Below are 19,892 nucleotides of genomic sequence, written 5' to 3'. Positions count from 1 at the left end.
GAAGACACTACAGTTGCTGTAGTACATTATTGTGCTGATTTTATGCTGTGTTTAATGGTAATTTTCTTACTTGGATGGATAATAAAGTTGTCTTTATATTCAATGTGATGTCTAATGTCACATATTGCAAAGGGTGGTGTTAATAGACAGTAACTCCTATTCTGGAGCCACTATTTGTGAATACAAAATGAAATATTTTTTATTGAATTGTACGGACACTGCAAAATGGTCTGAAAAATAACCGAAATGACCGCCTCACATTTAATGCTCTTAAGCTGTGTAATTGGTTTTCTAAAATAAAGAAGCGTGTTTTGACAGCTGCAGTGTTGATTTTGCTTTCAAGTCTTTCCTTCCTCTTATGTCGCCTCTTTATTTCTAAAAGATGGGAGAAATATAAATCACATAAACTGATTGAATTATTAACAAACGTTATTACATGGGTAAACATTTCTACATGGCCTTTTAAAGAAAACTGATGTAACACGAAACCTAAACTTTTGTATAGATGCCACTGGCTCAACAGTGTGCCATGTTCCCATCTCCGGGGCAGAAATTTGTGGATTGGTGACATGCCTCAAGATCACCACGTTACACAACCCCACAGCCCCGAGGCCCCCTGTCTCTACATCCAAATTTAAATTGACGAAATATTTAAGCTAGACCCGGAATCACGTTATAGTCGCTCCCTGCTGCTTCACTGTTTTTTACGGTTTACTGGGGGCCGTCCGACTGACGTCAGAGATCAATGGCCAATCCCTGCGCAGAGCGCCAAATTCCTTACACAGTATCAAAAACATGGCGGAACAGAGTGCAGAAATTGGCTTCAAAAAGGTAAGAGCAACAATATCGCTCTCGTAATGATGATTTTTTATTCGTCCTCGGTATTAATCTTTTTCTAAAAGACTATTCTTTGTCCCTGAATTGCATGTTACACTTCCATTAAACCGGTGAACAGCGCATACAAATCATTCCTTATTTACACCTCGTTAAAACATTATCCAGTGATTAACAATATATCTACGCCGAACGGAAGAACGGTTCATAATGGTTCAGAAAAGTGCCCCGTAGTCCCTGCTCTCTGCATTAATATCAGTTACTTACGCCGAAATACCGGAGCTCACTAAATTGACATTTTTTCAAACGCAGTTTGGTATGAAGACGGCACTTAGGAGAACAAACCAAACAAACTGCCAAAATAGCACCGTGGTTTGTTATCTGGAAGGTCAAATGAGGTCTTTTGCAAATGTAAATAAGTATTTTTGTACCTGCTTGTGCTCATGTCTACACAAATACCGTCTGTCTTTACTGTACATTATAATGTGCTTAATTCTTCTCACTTACAGGACACAGTAAGCAAACTCTTGTCATGTTTCTTCAAGGAGGAAAAAACCAAACGTGAGTTGTATGAAAAATTGTATCCTAATTTAAGTGACGTCCCCAAACTGTCTGTGTTTTAATGGTAATTCAATGGCTTACCATATCTTACTGTGTTACAGTAAGTGGGGATGCTGCGCTGCTCATGGCAGAGATGCTAAAAATATTTGTCCAAGGTAAGAAGTTCTGTTTGGTACAGTTGTAGAGAGTCTGATGCACAATCCTTGAATGCTCAATGAATCTGTTAATCTCATTTTCAGAGGCTGCTGTGAGGTCACAGAAACAAGCTGAATCTGAGGACTGTGACCAAGTAGATATTGAGCACTTTGAAAAGATCCTACCTCAGCTGGTAAGTAGCTCAATAGGCTCAATAAAATGGGGGTTTTGGTATATTATTCAAGAGCCATAAATTATAATAATGCAATGTTAAGGCTGCTCCAGTGTCATGTGTCATGTGAATTTGTTGCTCAGACCAGGAAGATATTTCAGGAGATGGTATTTTGGTGAGTTTGTTTACTTGGCCTGGTATCTTTAGATTATACTATTTGTTTGTCTGTAAAGCATTTTTTCTACAATATTTCACCTGCTGCTTGTATTGCAGCTAATCATAAGAAAAAGTATAATCTGATCCGGTATTGATGGTCAAACTTCATGCTCTATTTGAGTTACTATACCTAATACTGTTGATAAAGTTTTGTTGATTTGTTGTTTTTATTACTGTACAAATTCTACTGTGTAAGCCATAACTTTTGATGAATGTGGCTCAGGCTCAACACCAACTCAGTATGTGAGATTTAGTGCTTACAAAGTGCAGCTTTAAATAAATAAGTTTTTCTGAAATCCCAATCTGGACTGGCTCTTTTTTGCTATATAAATGCTGAGTGGACATGAAGAGCAAATTGAACAAAAGACAAATCTCAACTGTGCATCGTTAATGCACAAAAATATTTACTTCCGAATATTAATCTCATGGCTTTTTGTCTCTTTTGAAATTCAGCTGCTGGACTTCTAGCACAGTGATGCCACAAGGTGGAGCCACAGTGCTGCCTTCATGTCCCTACTGCAGTCCTACAGCTTCAGTTCCTGCAACTACAAGTTCAGTTTAACTGGTGTTTATTTTTTCTGTATAAATGCAATTTCATAATCACCCAAATCTGCGATTACACTGGAATTTTCATTCTGTATTCATTTGAGTTGTGTGATTTTTAAGTAGAAAGCAGCAGTGCTGTCCACACTCCTCCATCCCACCACCAATAAGGCCCACCTGTGCTTCTCTGTGCAACAACAGGTGCTTCCAGCATGCTCCATGGCGCCCTTCATCAAAGCCTCCTGGAGCAGTTGGAAGCAATTAGAGTAATAAGGGGAGCAGCCAGTCCCTTAGATGATGACAAGTGCCAGGAAAAAAGGAGTACCCCCTCCGGCCACTTTGAAGTTCCCTTTTGCTGTCCTGCGATGTTTAGTTAGAGGTGGGGGGAAGGGCAAAGGGGACCTCTGGCACAGGGGGAAAGTTGAATGGGAGTGTGCGTGCACGAACGTGTGCATGTGTTAGCCAAACATGGCAAGAGACCACACGCATAGATATTCTGTTTGAAAGGAAACATAACAAAACACATTGGAACATGGTCCAAGAAGAGCAGGGTGTAATTCTGAAGGTAAATAAACAAAAGAGGCGAGTAGTAGAGGTGCTTTCTCTCCTTTCATCACAGCAGAGGGGGAAGTTGGGACTGCAAGGGAGAGAGTAATGTGGGGTTTTCTAACCCAAGTGCCTCTGATGGTTTTCCACCAGTGGTGTATTTGACCAACGTGTCTTCACTATGAGTCAGCATAGCTGTACAACATCTCACACTATTTATTTGTGTGGCTCTCGGGTGACTCACTGTGCTTACAAATGCTGCTCAGATACAGCTGGAAGCAACTTACACTTAAGTCAAGAGCCCAGGCTTTGGTAGGCGCTCAAGGACGCAGCACCTGGAATTTGACCCAGCACCTTTTTAGTATGGCCCAGATTGGATTCGTGTTTCCCAGGAGTAACTTCAACAGCAGGCCTTCAGGAAGTTTGGTTGAGTGATGTTTAGATGAATGATGCTATGAAAACCATTAAAAACTACTTTTTGTGAAGAAAATAATTTGTTGGGTTAATAATTACAGTCTTTAATAGCAGCAAGTCTTGCCCTCTAGTTTCATTAAATACTGTAAACTGCAGAGCCACTGCTTTGACGAACTGCTCATTCAGATGTAATGCTGCAAGCTGACTCCCATTTTATTAGCAGATACGGGACCTAATGATCTAATTAAAAAAAACAATACATCCTCACTTATTACAATGGTAAAATACACATTTTATTATATAGTAACTGTGGTGTATAGCTTTTCTGGAGGTTTACCAGAGCTGAGATGGATCCTCTCCAACCGTTAATCCTTTCAGATGAAATAAAAACAATTATTCTCTTGGATCTCCATGATTTTCTTTTTTCTTTTCCACAATATGAGTTCTTGGAAGGTCTCTGTACTGGCAAAGTAGTGCACTACTGTACAACTTTTCTCCTTATGCATCTTAGTGGAACAAATTACATCTGAAGGCAGTATTATTAAACATACGAAAGCAGTTAGGACAAGAATAGGGAGGGGCGTTGAAGAGAGTAATGAGTTAAAGCTTTTCTTGATCATACATTAAAGGCAGGGAGTGTCGACAGCCAGTCCAGACGCTTTGGAGAAGCTCTGGAGTGAGAAGCCTTTCCCAGGAGACAGAGACTGATCTGTCTCCAGCCTTCTGGCTGGTCTTTGGACAGCGCTGCACATGGGATAAGGCCCTCATCACTGCTTGAAGATATCTGCCTGATTGTAGCCATCAATATCAGTACTGATTTTATAGAAGCACAAGTGACTGCCAGGATGAAACCATATCTTTTACCTGTACATTGAGTTAAATTTGGCTAATAGCACTACTTTTGTCAGTGCAATTGATGCATTCGGGACAAAGCTTGACCTTGGGACAGTTTGGATAAGTGCTTATTATCTCTTTGAAAATCACACCATTATGATAAAATAATTTAAGGCTGTCCACTTACTTCTTATGTTCTGGCAATACCTGATCTCTGGAGGCTTCCTAAACATTTTTAATACAAATACAAATCGAGAGCTGTGTGTCTGTGCACAAGTCTGATAAAACTGTGTGGTCACTATAATCGTGGTTTAGGGTGATGTTAGTCTGGGGTGGAGTTGTCTACAGAGTCCCTGTGAGGGTATGTTAGGATTATGTCAGATTTCACTCCTTAATTCCCCACTCACTAGTCTGTGTTTTTTCCCCCTGTTAGAATGACACAGCTTTGCCCATCTTTCCAACTTTCTGTCATCTCAAAGCTCCTTTCTTCTCTGGCCCAAACTAAGGTCCTGTCTGTGACAAGTGATCATAATACACCCATTTCTCTAACTGCTGGCCTTTCTGAGATGGGCAAGCAGTCGACAACGTCCAAGTAGGCAAAATGTGAAGTGTGTGAGCTACATTAAAATTTATTGGCGTGTATGGTACATAAAACATTCACTTTTACTAGGAATTTGTGCAGAAAAATATTTTCTTGTACCATATACATCATTTTCATTGTTAATGCTGCAAGTCTTTGCTCTTTTCAACTGTCAGATCAGGTACTTTTTTCAATCTGGTTATAACATTTTGCCGATAGTAGAAAGTCTAGAAAAGACAAATACTATCATGTAAGCAGTTTTATTTTTATAATTCTTTCAAAGGCAGGAGATGAGACAAAATCATAATCTACAAAGAAGCTACAGGTGTCATCTGCTATAAGGGACCATTTTTACCCCCATCCTTTCGATTGCACATGTTTGTGAGTACTTGTATAATAAATATGTGATGGCGTGCATCTGTTCTCGGATGTTTGTGTGCATATATGTGCTTGCATGCATGTTGTGCTTGATCTGGGGCTGTGATGCATTAGTGCTCAGGAGACAAGAGGCCCTTGTGGCCCCCTCATGGGCATGGTGCTGTCTAACCATGGAGGAATGCTGAAGGGGACACAGAGCGAGCGCATTCCTCTCAGATGCTCCACACGCAACTCACACACTCATGAGAAGTTACAAACATTTACAGCGCTGTCAAAAAAAACACAAACAAAACACGGTCCCTGGCGTTCAGTGTGCATGCGATTTACACACACAGCTCACGTGTGTGAGGAGAATGCACATATACAGATGCAGCATCTCTGTTGACTGTATATACTGCTGTGACATGCAAGTTTCCTGGAGGCCCTGAGCCTCTATGAGGGGCCTGGGGTCCTGAGGCTAAGCTTTGTTAAGGAGCCACGGGGCCCATGCCGGGGATGATTAGAACATACCTGGCAGTTTGAGCCACTTGGGCGCTGTGCTGAGATCACTCCTAACTGGTTGTGGCGCTTGGCTGTTAGTCTGAGGCTGGAGATGGTCTGCTGCTGTGCTCCGTGTATCGGCTGGGGCTTTGGTAGCCACAGGGGGCGGAAAGGATTCTTCCGGAACCAGTGAGGTGGATGATAAGGTCAAAGACCTTGGCATGCAGCTGAAGAGGGAAAAGGGAGCAAGAGAGATGTACAATTAGGCCCGCAGCTGGGTTATTTCTGGAGCTCTGTACTACTACCTTAACTACATTACCCTCCTCTTCCACCCCAAGTCCCCTCTACTCTGTGTCTCCACCTCCCTCCTCTGTGTGGTGGCCTACATGGTCAGGGCATAGGCAATAACAACAGAGTAATCCCCTTACATAACACTGCACAAACTCAACGAAACAAGACCATTCAATTAATTTCAGGAGCGTCTAAAAATAAAGGAGCCGTTCAGCCGAGGTGACGTCAAAAGGAGTGTGCGTGGGGGGAGCCGGACTCGCACCCCAAATGAGTGCTGAGGACTGGAGGTCAGCGGAGCACTCTATTTTTAGTTCCCATCAAAAGCAGTGATATAAAAATACTCCAGCACTGACCCTCACAAGATCTGTCAGTCACGCTTAGAGAAGCTGTGAACCTGAAGGTCACACACTAGGAATGATGAAAGGGCCGATGTTTGATGATATTTAAAAAGGAGCAAGTAATGACCGAAATCTCTTTAGCTGGTGGCAGGTGGCACAGTGTGAGGTTAGCCTTTGTTAGACTTGTTAAAGGACTTCATCAGCAGACATGTGAAGCCCTCAGCGACGGGCTAATAGTCACTGTAATAACACCATACTGTACACATGGTGGACAAAAGTGGTGAACAGGCCAATCTGCTGACTTTGATGTCAAATTAGAGCGATGATAGAGGTCAAAACATCAGGCAGACGCTAGAATTTTTTTGTATTGGCAAAGTTTAGCATCAGATTGTCTGTCAATAATCTCAAACATGAGGGAAGCCAGTGTAAACAAGAGCTTTTTTTTTTTTGTATTGGGCAAAATAAGTCTGTCTAAAGTTCCCTCCACAAGTCCAGAGGCCAGCATGTTGACTGTCTGTCCTCACAGTGGTCAGGGGCACCGGAACTCTAAATTAGCACTGGTGAGTCAACAGGACAGCTTTCATGTAGACAAGGGCTCATGTCAGATTGCAGGAGAGGTCAGGATGTAGGGGTCAAAGGTTGGGATGCAGTGTTGGTCCTTGTCTTTAACAGCTTCCTGCCTGCTGTGTTGTGCAAACCTAAGCGGTAATCCCTTGTGATACAGGTTCAAAGCAAATGGATTGCCTCTTGTACTTGGTCACATATTGATCCATTAAAAAGGAGATAAATGAGCACTGAACCAAGGCTCTGCGCGGCTTTACCCACATATTCGTGGTTTTGAGTGAGATGTCTTGGCTATTAGCGATTTACCTCGAACAAATCCTGAACCACAGCCTCTGAGATTTCAAGGTCTGCCCTCAGTAATTCATTTGATCTTTGACATGAATGTTTCATTTCAAAATATATTATGTTGCGCCGATGCTCCAGCTCACCCACAGACTTTGAAGGTGCACCTGTTTCTGCACATAGTTCTGTAGTGCTGCAAGGGAAGGTGAAACTCCAGGGTCAATAGGAGACACAGCGGGGTGGTCCCCTGTGTGGTGTCCCTCTTTCTCTTTGAGAGCAAAGAGAAATGGAAGAAGCAACTGTGGCTCTTCTTGTTTCTGTGGCATGAAAAAAAGAGCGACCCCAGAAGAGGTGATTTACCAGCCTGTTTTGACATCAGACTGGAAGTTAACCAGAGCTGCTGGAGACATGCTGGCCTACAGGAGCAACAGGAGGATGGAGTTAATGCACAGTTTCACATCACACATCTGGAGCTTGGATGATGTATGGTTAATGCTGTAGGGGACAGTCGGCCTCGAAGTACGTCTTTAAATCACCTAGTTTGATTTTTGCTCTTAGTGAGAATAAGAATACAGAAAAAGAAGCTGCCGACACAAGATGACCTCTGACCTTTGATGGCAGGTACAACGCACACGCTCTCCTCCGTGATCGCTCTACCTTCGTCTACTCATTTCCAGACATAAAATGTAAACCCTATCCAAAAACAGCAAAGGAGCAGATCCACTCACAAGGAGCTGTAATTTAAAAAACGCCTCTCCTGGAAAAACAACAATAAATTTGAAAGGGCTTCAAAGGGGCTGCTGGTACTCTTACTTTTCGGTACGTAAAACAAAGCATCGGCATATTCTAAAACCACTCAATCGCTCACCCTGCGATGAAACACATCCAACAACACACTGAGACAGAGGCTGAGAGAGAGATGTAGCAAGCAAGCAAGAAAAGAGAGAGGCTCCTTTCAATTTGACTTACTGTGCACAGGCTTTTATGGTGTCTGACCAAGGGACTGTTGGCTTAACAATCTCCTTTTTCTTTCACAATTTCTCACTTTTTTTTCTCCGACTCTCTCTATCTTTTCAATCCGCCTCAATATGGGGAAATTATCTAACAAAAGTGAGAGATTTTACAAGCTCTCAATCAGACTTAAGGGCTGGTGACGGACAGGTGTAGGTGCATAATTTGGTCTAAAAGCTAATCTTCTCTCATATATAAGTGGCTCACATTGTGGAAGCAAGACCATCTACTGCAACCAGATTCCCCGGTGCTGGATGTTGCATTGATACACTACACGGGCTGAGGAGCGCTTAGGACGCAAATCAATGGGAGGGCAATATCCTGCATCCTCATTCTGTCAAGAGGCACAGCCGTGACATGTCTGAGCGCCCAGAGAGAAAAGGCCAGGTGTCCCTCTGATACCCCCCCCATCCCGCACTGATCCTGCTAACTAATAGTACCAAGCAGCTACCACCCCTGGCACAGGAACCCAGATCACTGAGCTGTGGAGTGTGGGAGTGAGGACTTAGTTGACTTACAATTGCTGCTTCTGACGGAAGAGCTCAGACTAAAATTTACAAAGAAAACAAGTCATTTAGTGTGTAATTTCAGTCTTAACAACAGGATGTGAGGTGAACCAGATTTCCAACACTGTACATTATATCATCATTGTGTCAAATCTAACTACATAATAATATAGCATACCCTGCTGTCCATTCCCATTTGACACCTAAACATTAAATAAAAACTGAACTGAAACATGTAGCAGCATCAGGAGTGACAGTTCTACTGTAATGTGCTTTTGATTAAGGCCTGTAAAGTGAGCTGCTGGTTTCTATTTTCTGGGGTAGATGAAGACCTTTCCAAAAGAGAAAGCATTCGATAGATAAATGGTTCAGAGTGATGATATGAAATGTATCAACTACAAAAGAAACCACCGAACAAACACTGACAGAAAGAATGCCTTTACTCAATGATCTACGGGAGGCAAATTTAACTTCACCGGTGACCCAGGTGGAGAAAGCACAGACAGGACAGGACTGTGCTTTTGAGGTTATGAAACCTTGTATTTGCTGACAGCAGCCCTATCTCCTTCCTCCATCTTTCTCAGTTGAAGAAATATTGTCACAATATGAAAAGGAAGGTCAAATGCTCTGCAACAATGTAAAAACACAGCCATCACAGCAATTTTATTCTTCACTGCATCTCTGACGCTGAGAGGGGAAGCAGAGCTTGTTCATCCGCAGCTGAGTAAACTACTTAAGTCCATCTTATATGGCTACAGACATGATTTTTGAAATGGAAAAACCTCAAAATGTGGTAATGATAGAAATAGACAAACATAGCCATGTTTGATTGCCCGACTTCCTTTTGTTATTTCACAGCGTGTTTGAAGTCGTGAGAGAGTGAGTGAGTGAGTGAAATCTTAGAAAACTGTCTTCAGTTTCTGCACTTTTCTCTGAATCAAAAACTGACGATAAAATCTGCTGGACAGGATTCACAAAGGAGTACGCTTCGACAACACACTATTCTGCTACCAAATACTGCACAGGCAACCGCAGCCTTGTCTTTCCTTGAAATCACTTATTGTTGTACCAGCTGTGTTAAACCTGTCCGCAATAAGATAAGCTGTGGGTCTGTTTCTCATGCTGCCTATAAATATGGCCTAATCACTCTCCAGTGGAGCTGGTGGGACAGATGTTTCAGTTGCATCCCTCCACCTCGCTGTAGTACATATTGATGGTTCACAGACTGTTTACACAGTTTTCATTCATCTGTGCTATGACCATTCCCAACTGGATCCATTTGCCAACCCAATGGTGGTTTACATAGCGGAGCCCCTCTGGCATGTGGAGCCCGTGCTCTTTACCCTCTGCTTGTTTCGTGACTGCACACAAGCAAATAAATAAAAAGTGAAGATGTATGTCCACAACTAATCCATAGAGGCGCGGGCCTGGCGGGTATGGGATCTAAACAGACTCTGATGACTGTATATGTGGAGTGAGTTAAACAAGTGACACAGAACGTTATGCTTTGATCTGCTGATTGTAGTGGAAAACAACCTGGCAACAAGACTGCCGTGATTGACCGCATTACCTGAATTTTCCACCTTGCAAATAACAAAACTGTTCAAGACGTAAATGTTGAGGTCCAGCAGGTGAAGCTCTTTGTTGTAGTTGATTTTTCAATTAAAGTGTTTGCAGAGCAACAAACAAATGATTCCTGAAAACATCCCTTCATAGTTTAGTTTGGGGGGGGGGGGGCTTTTGGGGCGGGGGAAAGAAGCTGTGAACACAACACTGACATATCATAACCTTATAAGTTCATAAGAGGAGCAACATCATTCATTTGGAGTCGAGATTCTGGCCACCTGATGAAGTTAAGTCCAATAGTCACTTGCTTTTTGGTCACTACAACCCCTGAGGGAATTATCTGCCTCTTTAGCTACTAATGTGTGTGTACCAGCTAGTCGCTAGTGGCTAAATGTGTCGGGGAGTGTACAAAGCTTCTTTTTTTTTTTCTTTTTTTTTTCTGAAAACAGCTGCCTACTATGGCCTTAAAAGTAGATTATGAGAGGTGAGGGGGAACCAAAAGAGTAAGTTTACAGGCTACACAAGGGGCTGAAACTCGCTCCGTACATAAAGCAAACATAAAGCTCCGTAAAGCCGAGGGGAGCTGGAGATTCAGGTGATAATTCCCTGAAGGTTCATCACAATGAGCGACCCCTCCGTTTTTTCACATTGACATGATACATAGATATTATAAATCACTTTAACACTGTTAGTTTGCACATTTAAATCCTGAATAAAGTTTACACAGAGTGACCCCACTTATACAAAGTGTATCTTTCCTCCGAAGCAAAGAAAACTTTCAATTACTGTTTAGCTGTCATTTTTATCTTGAAAAGCCTTTGTGCTCCTCGAAAGGCATTAATACCTGCACCTTGGTGATGCCTTTAATTGCCATTTAGCATTAAGCTGGCTGAACAATAAAGCCAAGGCTGAGGGGATGTTGTCAGGTTTAATGAGGCCCTCGGTGAAAGAGGGCTGCTGTGTCGGCACCACCAAAGGCTGCTCCCTGAATTCACCTCCAGTGGACCAGAGTGGTCCTGCGGGGATTTGATGGGCTGAGGGAGCACAGACTGTCTCTCCCCCACTGTGGGAGTGTGGGGGGCTGCAGTGGCATCAGTAGCCCTTGCTGTGCATGGCTTGGCGGGCAGAAAGCACAGAGTGGAAGAGGTTGTAACCGCAGTGCCACAGAGCAAGGTGCCACAGAGCTGTGTGGCATTGTGACACTGAAAAAAAAAAAAAACAGGCGATGGTGATGTGTGGCGATGAGCACACAGAGGGAAGAAACCTTTACTAGGCCCAGCAGCAGATGGTGGTCTTTCACATCAACTAGCTGCAAAGAGTAAAATATGAGGCTTTAGCCCTATACTGGTCAACTTAAGGAATGAGAACATAAAGTGCCAACAAAGGCATGAACAAGTATGGCCACAAATACACATATGGAGACAATGACATGTAAGACAAGGAGGAACAGAGCCAAAAAAGAAAAAAAAACAATCACAACAGTGAAATCCTGGCCCATATTTAAGAGGGGTACATGGGTCACAGTTTCACATGGAGTCCTCCGCCTCCAAACCCCATTCCAGTTACTTTGATTCTTTATTCATGCCTTTCTCTCCCCCCACCCCACCACCCCCCACCTCCCTAAACCCACCACCCCATCCTTAAGTCCAGCTGATGGAGGCTCTTTTGTCCACCAGCACCCAGGCAACAACATCAAAGGGTTGCTGGGTGTAAATGCAGAGTGCCTGAAAAACAAAACAAAACTGAAAGATAAAGAAGTCCCAGAGGGGAGATGGGAGAGATTCACAACAGCACCCCGGAGAGGGACCCAAAAAGAGTTACTATGTACAGGAGGAAATAAAGAAACTGGGAAAGAAAGAAAATAAGAAAGAAAGAAAGAAAGAAAGAAAGAAAGAAAGAAAGAAAGAAAGAAAGAAAGAAAGAAAGAAANAGTCCTCCGCCTCCAAACCCCATTCCAGTTACTTTGATTCTTTATTCATGCCTTTCTCTCCCCCCACCCCACCACCCCCCACCTCCCTAAACCCACCACCCCATCCTTAAGTCCAGCTGATGGAGGCTCTTTTGTCCACCAGCACCCAGGCAACAACATCAAAGGGTTGCTGGGTGTAAATGCAGAGTGCCTGAAAAACAAAACAAAACTGAAAGATAAAGAAGTCCCAGAGGGGAGATGGGAGAGATTCACAACAGCACCCCGGAGAGGGACCCAAAAAGAGTTACTATGTACAGGAGGAAATAAAGAAACTGGGAAAGAAAGAAAATAAGAAAGAAAGAAAGAAAGAAAGAAAGAAAGAAAGAAAGAAAGAAAGAAAGAAAGAAAGAAAGAAAGAAAAAGAAAAACACCCTAACTTGCTCAGTAGTAGTCATTTGTCAGACATTCATCATCATTTACTGAATACACAAAGGTGTGGGTTGGGTCATTCTCCATTTAATGACAACAATAAACAAATGAAAAAAAAAAAAAACGACAGACTTTGTATGAGACCATTATGACACTTTCTTTGTGCAGGATCATCAAAGCCCATTAGGGGACAGTGAAAGGCCTTCCATTGCCGCTCATGACCACTTCCTCATTCAGTGACAGCTGAATTGAAGGCTAGATGGATTGTTGTGCAAGACAATGTCATGCTTTTGGACTGAATGCTTCGCTTTGATCTCACTGGATGCCCTTGAAGCTTCAACAAGGGCTGATATGTTAACAACCAGTCTGGTTATTCTAGTTCTATCCTCCACCTACTGCCCTGCCAGTCAGAGCTCAGAGGGGAAAGGGACGGTGGGAAGGAGGGGGGTGAGGGGAGATAAAAGCCTTTCATCTCTGCCCCCATACGGGACTCCTGTAGAGTCACGCTCGGTGTGGCGGCATGCCTTTTCTCGTACCCACAAAGTACCAGGCAGTGACACGCTGACTCCGGAGCCTGGCACCAGGTCTCCAGCCAGCGCCGAGCAAACCCTCTATTCAGCAAGATGGAGGAAACACAACTGCATCGGGCCCACAGCCTATAATTAAAAGTCCTCAGCCTCAAAGAGCACAGCATCTCCATCTTAATGGTAGGCTTCCATCTGAGGCATTGGTTTAATACTTACTCTGTGTCCCATCAGATAGTGATGTGGACAGAGGAGGAAGAGAGACATTAGGACTACAAAGAACACATGTGTCCCATCCAGGATTAGAGGTTCACTCTTCCCTCAGTAGCCTAATTGCTGGATTGGCCAGATCAAAATCACTTCATTGAGATCAAGGCCACTGTCTCTTCTTGTCTCACTATTCTGCTGCACAGTAACTCAACAAAAGCAGCGACAGACCAGGGGGAAAAAAAAAAAAAAAGAGTCCAGAAGTCGTGGAGCAAAGATGAATGTAGTTCATGTTTAGAGAGCATGTTGTGTGATTAAGGGAAGCCCACATCAAACATTGTGGCTTAAGAAAACCACCAGTTGAAAAACAAGATGCTTCTTCTGTGCACAGCGGCGCAGACTGGGGATGCTGTTGTTCAGAAGGCAGACCAGCCCAAACTAACCCGCCTGTCTGTCTCCTGAGACAAACAGGGAAATAAGAAACATCATAGATTCGCAAAGGACTTGGAACTCATTCTGAGTGAGAGAGCAGGATGAGCTACAGACTTTCATTCAGAGTGGTAAAACAGTAGTAGTAATCTTAATTTACAGTTTACTCTCCCTAAACTGTAGACCCCATATCAAATAGGCACATATGGATACATTAGTTACTTTAGATGTATGACTATAAACTACTCAGACATGCAGTTGAAGCCGAATGAGGAATGAAACCCGTCAACTTCACTGAAAAAGCTTAACCTATCCTGCAACAGCTACTTTTAGAATTATCCATACTGAATGTATTTATAACGTAATACATGAAGATGATACATGTGAGATAAATATCATTAACAGAGATGTTTTTCAGTTTAGCTTAATAATTCTGTGCATTTGGACAAAACCTCAAGGCTCTCGTGGGTTCTGTCATGTATCAGTGGGAAACGCTGAATGAAAAGGATGGATAACACCCCCTTTTCCCACAGAGAGAACTGCTCTGGACAGAAGAACAGCAATATTGTGGCCACATGTGTGAGCTTATTTACTTACGCTTGGCTTTTAACTGAAGGAATCTCATGATTTAAACCACAACATAACAGACTAAATTATTAGCATGTTACCGCACTACACACTCTTTCCCTTTGATTGGAACAGGAGAAAGTGTGCATGTGTCCACCAACCTGCTGTCTCACACACACACACACACACACACACACACACACACACACACACACACGGGATGCAGCAATCTTTTATTTCTAAAACCCTAATCATGGAAATCTCCACTTTAAACAATAAACTTTCAACTTTATTTCATCTCTCTCTCCTTGCCAGGACCACATCAAACAAATCCTAAGGTCAACAAGGGTCAGCGAAAGGATTTGGATAATGATGAGGCTCAGAGAAAAAGACTGAGGGTGGTGAAAGAGAGATGGTAAAAGAAGGGGAGGGGAGCGATTGGGAACTAAAGAAAGGATGGGGCTGGTGGAGAGAGAGAAGGTGCAAAGGCTAGGTCTTGTAACGACAGACCCCCTGATTACATTGTTGCACAAATAAACAGGCCCTCTGCAGGCTCCCTGGAGTCCAGCTGCGGTGCACGACAGGAAAGCTTTCATTTCAGGGGGCTGAGGTCGAGCCAGGCAAGTGATGGGATGGGGCCTGGCTGTCTACCCGCGCCGTTTCCTCACATCTCCATCAGCAAGTCGGCGAACAGGGGAAGAGGACGGCATCTCATTTGAGAAGCTTGTTGATTACGTGCCATTTCCTGCACCTACAGGCTGCCTAGCAAAGTCATCAGCACGTGGATTAATAACTGTCAATTTTAATCAGAGGAGGAGTCGCTTAGAGAAGAGAAAGGATGCTGTATAACTGCTTTCTGATGATGATGATGATTATGATGATGATGATGATGATGATGATGATGATGATGATGACGATGATGAAGGGACATCTGTATGGGGTCAGATAAGTGTTAGAGGAAAGAGGCAGTGAGAGACAAGGTTCAGAGGCTCTCGAGCCACATCTGCAATCGTCTTTCCTTCACCTCCGACCATTACAGAGTCCTGGTCCTCTCTTCTTTCTGTGTCCTGCAGCTATGAAGGCCCACATCAAGGCATGCCCCTGCCAAATGTATGCCCCCCAATTAAGGGGCCATCATCAGATAAACAAGATAAACAAGTCCAATTCCTGGCAGGACTGATCAAAGGACTCAATGCTAAGCCCATGGCCAATTTCAAGTAGGCAAAAATCAAACACAGATGAGGTCACATGGAAACGGGGGAGGCTAATCCATTGTCCCTTTATGGGCACAGAAAGCAAAAGGGACAATGAAGAGGGTGGAGGAAAGAATGGAAATGGTTTGGAAACCGGGGGGCATGCAGATACTTTCTCAATTGCATCCTTGCATCTTAATATCCCGCAGGAACTGTACCCTTATCCTCAAAGTAAAAACAAAATTCTTGCCGGACTTTGCATGGACAGGTGCACCTGCTCACCACTGCTGCATCAAGAAAAACATAGAAGGTAAACGGCAATAGACAGTGAATCCCTCAGATGTGTCTTGGAGGTAGCACCAAAGGCCGCACTCCAAGATGTTGAAATCATCTTGGCTAGTGATGATGGGTGCAAAGACTTGGCTGAGGTAGTCTACAAGAATGATACATATGCACCCCTCCACTTTCTTTGGATTTCCCTGGCAGGTAATTGCGTCATCCAGATCCAACACTTGCGTACATGGTTTTATTTTATTAATCTTTCTTCTGTAAATCACCTCTTCCTCAAATGCTCAACCTCCCCCCTCAATGTCAAACAAAATGAAAGGTTGAAAGACAAAACCATGCCAAGTATGCATACATGGATACTTGTCACTTTTCTGATTTATTTTCATATTTATACTCCCAGACATCCACACAGTTTTGACCTGAAAAGCATTATCAAATAAAACAACAGATTTTGGGATTGATCCACACAAGTTGTGAAGCAAAAAACAATTAACAAAATGAATGTTGAACTCTTCTTGGCGTCAAGGTAGGAGAGAGGAGACGCCTGCTTTTGCTCGTGAAATCAGTTCATTCACATTCACACAGGGGAGAAAAAGGAAATTCCTTTGGCGCTCTCTCAAGAGGGCCATATTGAATTGTAATCAAAAGATTATCCCAGAATAATCAAACGGCCCCCTATGGGACCACCCACACAGAGTAGAGAGAAACATGAGACTGGCCACATGCTCTGCTTTTCACTAGGACCTCCATGGCATGGCCGAGACAGAGACGAGAGAGAAGGACAGAAAGTGTTTTTGTCCCAACACTTTTGAAGGCCGTGGTCCGTTTCTTGTGAATGACATCCTCTTGTATTGGTTGTATGCAGCGGGGGGAAGCGTATCAAAGACAAACTTAAGTTCTTTTTAGTGCAGAGTTCCTCTCACTGGCCCAAATGTATCATCTGAAAGCACATCAGAGATATTTAATTCTGCGTTACAGTTAGGTCATGCTCCCACAACATGCTATATGTCATTGTTTGGGTTGCTGGCTTATCACATAATGGGAAAAAGTAGCTGCAAGTAAACAACAGCTTTACTCTCAAATGATCCTGATAATGACAGGCCCGGTCTATATTTAGCTCTTGTGTCTCTGACAGACCTCTGACTGTCGTGGCTGGAAGGGGGAGCCGTAAACAAAGCTGGCAGAGCTTAGACAAGCATGCGAAGGCTGCTCCGTGCTGCCTGAGATATGAACCACGGGGGAGAGGGTCCGAGGGATATGATACATGAAGTTTACAGACACCACCACAAGACTCTAGTTGAGGCTTGTGGTTCGTCTCAGAGCTCCGACTGGCAGGAGTCCTGCGATAGATGAGGCTGGCGGGGTGCCAGTGAGGATTGTTAGTTTCTCATCACAGGCCGACCAATATGGCTGTCTGATTGAGGAGATACTTTCCAACCTGGGTAAAATCACTGTTGGGGTCAGATAAGAAGAAAATGTTTGTGCATCAAGAATAACTCCCCTTTTCTTCCTAGTCTGGGGTGTTGGGTGGAGGTGCTTGCGGTAGGTGGTGGGTACAGGGTAGACAGACCCCACCCAATTTCTTCAACCCTGGCTAATTAAAGGACCATGAGTCATCCATAGAGATTTGATGGGTTCAAAGAGACCTGGGTGTCCTCTGCTGTAATTTCAAATTACTGATTTCTGTTATTAATTATACATCTTAAGTGCCTTTGAAGAATGCTGCAGACTATCCTTCATCAAGAAGACATAATGTCTGGAGCAAAAAAAAGAAAAAAAAAAGAAAAAAAGAAAGACTTAGGAAAGCAAAGAAGCTTCAATTCATTGGCTCCAATGAATCAGCGGTTCCAGGAAAATCAGCCGGCCCCCATCTTATTGTATCATTATTATTTTTCTGCCTTGTTTTTTTTTTTTTTTTTAGCAAAACACCCACGTCTGACGTCAGTGTATCATTGTCATTTCAAGAGTAGTCTTGGAAGCAGAGCAGGAGTTGTGATTGAACTCTGAGAGCTGCCCCGGAGCTGTACTTTGAGGAAGAAACCACGGAACCACAGATAATGCTTTACAGTCCACTAGTCTCAACTACTGTCATCAGATTTTCACTTTGTAAGATACTTGAAAAAGATTGTCATTCCGGTTTCCTCTGGAGCGAAGGGCACTGCACTGATGTCAAACTGAAGATGAGCTTTGAAGAGCATGAGACGTGGGTAAAAACTCAAAGATGATCACTGTAGAGAGTAAATCAAAGAGAGTGAAATGCCTGGGACCTCGGAAATGCAGATTAATTCACTTCCAATTGACAAAACAAACTTGATTTAACCTGGCATTCTGAAAGGCGCCTGACAAGGTAAATAATGTTTTCATCTCATCCTCAATTTTCCACATGGAAACAAAAATGAAGAGGAGACAGTAAGACCTCTGGACAGACAGAGTCTTCTGACATTGTCTTTACTGTTGGGAGCATCCAGAGTCATCTGGGCAGAGTTTATGGACACAAAACAAAAGCATCACAGTGTCGAGCACACAATAAAAACGAAACCACCTCTGTTGACTGGTTGACAGACGAGGAAGGCACGAGACACAAGTTCAGACACTGCAGAGTCTCTTCCTCGTCTACTTTCCACTGGTGTAAAGACTTTTCAGGAGACAGGGGAAGGCATCTCCCTTTCATCCCTCACCACAGACAAACATAGACATATAAAAACATCCATGTTGAAAAGTGGCAATAGTCCTTTTAATTCCAGACAAACCCAATGTGAAGAACTTAATTATAGAACGGGGGCAACCCAGCCCTTTTGAAAATTACACTTACAGTAAGACCTTTGAAGCAAATACATCCTTTATCCTATTTTTTCTTTTGTTCAATGTTTTGTCTCTTGTAAAGCATGCCATTGACTACTGTGGTTTCTAGTGGCTCTCTGTCTTTTCTCGTCTGTCTCCATCTCTGTCAGGCATTCGTTCATCAAAGGCCTATCTTTTGGACACACACTAGAGGGCAAAAACATGCCAGTCAGTATGTTGTTACATAATCAATAATCTATTCCAGATTTGCATTTAAGGATATTACACAAAAGAATCAAACAAACTCTATTGCTTTTGTTACATATTAATCATTAAAACAACTTGCTATCAAACAAATACATTAATCTCTGATGGTATGACAACACACGTTGATATTGACCCAGACATCGATAGTTAAGTGTCAGCCTGTGCTCAGAGGGGAAGTATTAGGAAACGGCCTGATATTAACAAGTTGTTACAATGCCATGCTGACAACTGGTGCAGAGAATTAGCCAGGTGCTTCTTTAAAAACTGCTCCAAGTTGCAAGCTGCCAACAGAAATAACACAATCGTCTATCACCTACTTAATCAACATAAACATGTGGGAAACAATCCCCCCGCACTCAGGTAAAACAACCTCAAAAGTGGAGTGCGATCCCATGACATAACGCCCATAAACGGAAAACAGACGTTTACATTTTGTTTGACAAGAATGCTGTTAATTCCTTTCTGTTGTACGTGGATGTTTGATACAAGTTAAAGATTTCCTCTGTATTAGCTCATACTTCCAATAAAGGCGAAGCAGACGGCTCTGCGGTCGGACAGGACCAGAAGGCCTGGCACCAAACCTCCACCTCAAGCCATCGTAGTAAACCGCGGGAAAGTGAAAGGGGTGCGTTGGGGGCTGCGTTTCACTCTCATCTTCCTCTCAGGCAGGCGTAGTGGATGTTCTGCCAGGTCTAAGCTGAGGTGTTGGGTTCAGCAGTAAATCAGCTTGGTCTCCGATGATCAAACGCTTTGTCGTTATTTCCCGCGCTTTCATGTAATCTCATAAAATGCGGACGGCTCTGATGGACTGAGCTTGCCTGCCAAGCCAGCCGGGCCTCCCATGCTGGCACCTCAGTGTGTGTGGCTATGATGGTTTGTTCCAAAAAATCAGAGCTTGAAGGAAAACACAAGATCTAACAACAGCATGAGGAGCATCCCTTTGAGGGTGTACAACACATAAGGTGCACTTCCTGTTTTCATTTTGCACAACACTGACATCAAATCAGGTGATGTCCATGACCTCTTTTTGATTTCACTTATCAAATC

At 43.2% G+C, this 19,892-nt stretch overlaps 1 protein-coding gene across 1 annotated transcript; it reads left to right on the top strand.

Moving 5' to 3' along the window:
* Positions 1-782: 782 nt before the first annotated feature.
* cenpx (centromere protein X) lies at positions 783-2,558 on the top strand. The gene is made up of 5 exons (XM_022752615.1): positions 783-831; positions 1,344-1,395; positions 1,497-1,550; positions 1,635-1,723; positions 2,372-2,558. Exons 1-5 carry the CDS (start codon positions 796-798, stop codon positions 2,384-2,386), a joined length of 246 nt encoding a protein of 81 aa, XP_022608336.1. The 5' UTR covers positions 783-795; the 3' UTR covers positions 2,387-2,558.
* Positions 2,559-19,892: the final 17,334 nt, after the last annotated feature.

Source organism: Seriola dumerili, unplaced genomic scaffold (assembly GCF_002260705.1).
Source record: "Seriola dumerili isolate Sdu_G_001 unplaced genomic scaffold, Sdu_1.0 BDQW01000169.1, whole genome shotgun sequence".
In the NCBI taxonomy this organism is placed as follows: Eukaryota; Metazoa; Chordata; class Actinopteri; order Carangiformes; family Carangidae; genus Seriola; species Seriola dumerili.
The sequence above is the reverse complement of the archived record's forward strand: the minus strand, read 5'-3'. Positions and strand labels throughout refer to the sequence as shown.

Bases quoted from the DNA above. Each gene is read 5' to 3' on its own strand.
- cenpx (XM_022752615.1), top strand. From the start codon at position 796: ATGGCGGAACAGAGTGCAGAAATTGGCTTCAAAAAG. The intron at 1,396-1,496 runs GTGAGTTGTATG...ACTGTGTTACAG, and splicing joins CAAGGAGGAAAAAACCAAAC to TAAGTGGGGATGCTGCGCTG. The intron at 1,551-1,634 runs GTAAGAAGTTCT...TCTCATTTTCAG, and splicing joins GCTAAAAATATTTGTCCAAG to AGGCTGCTGTGAGGTCACAG.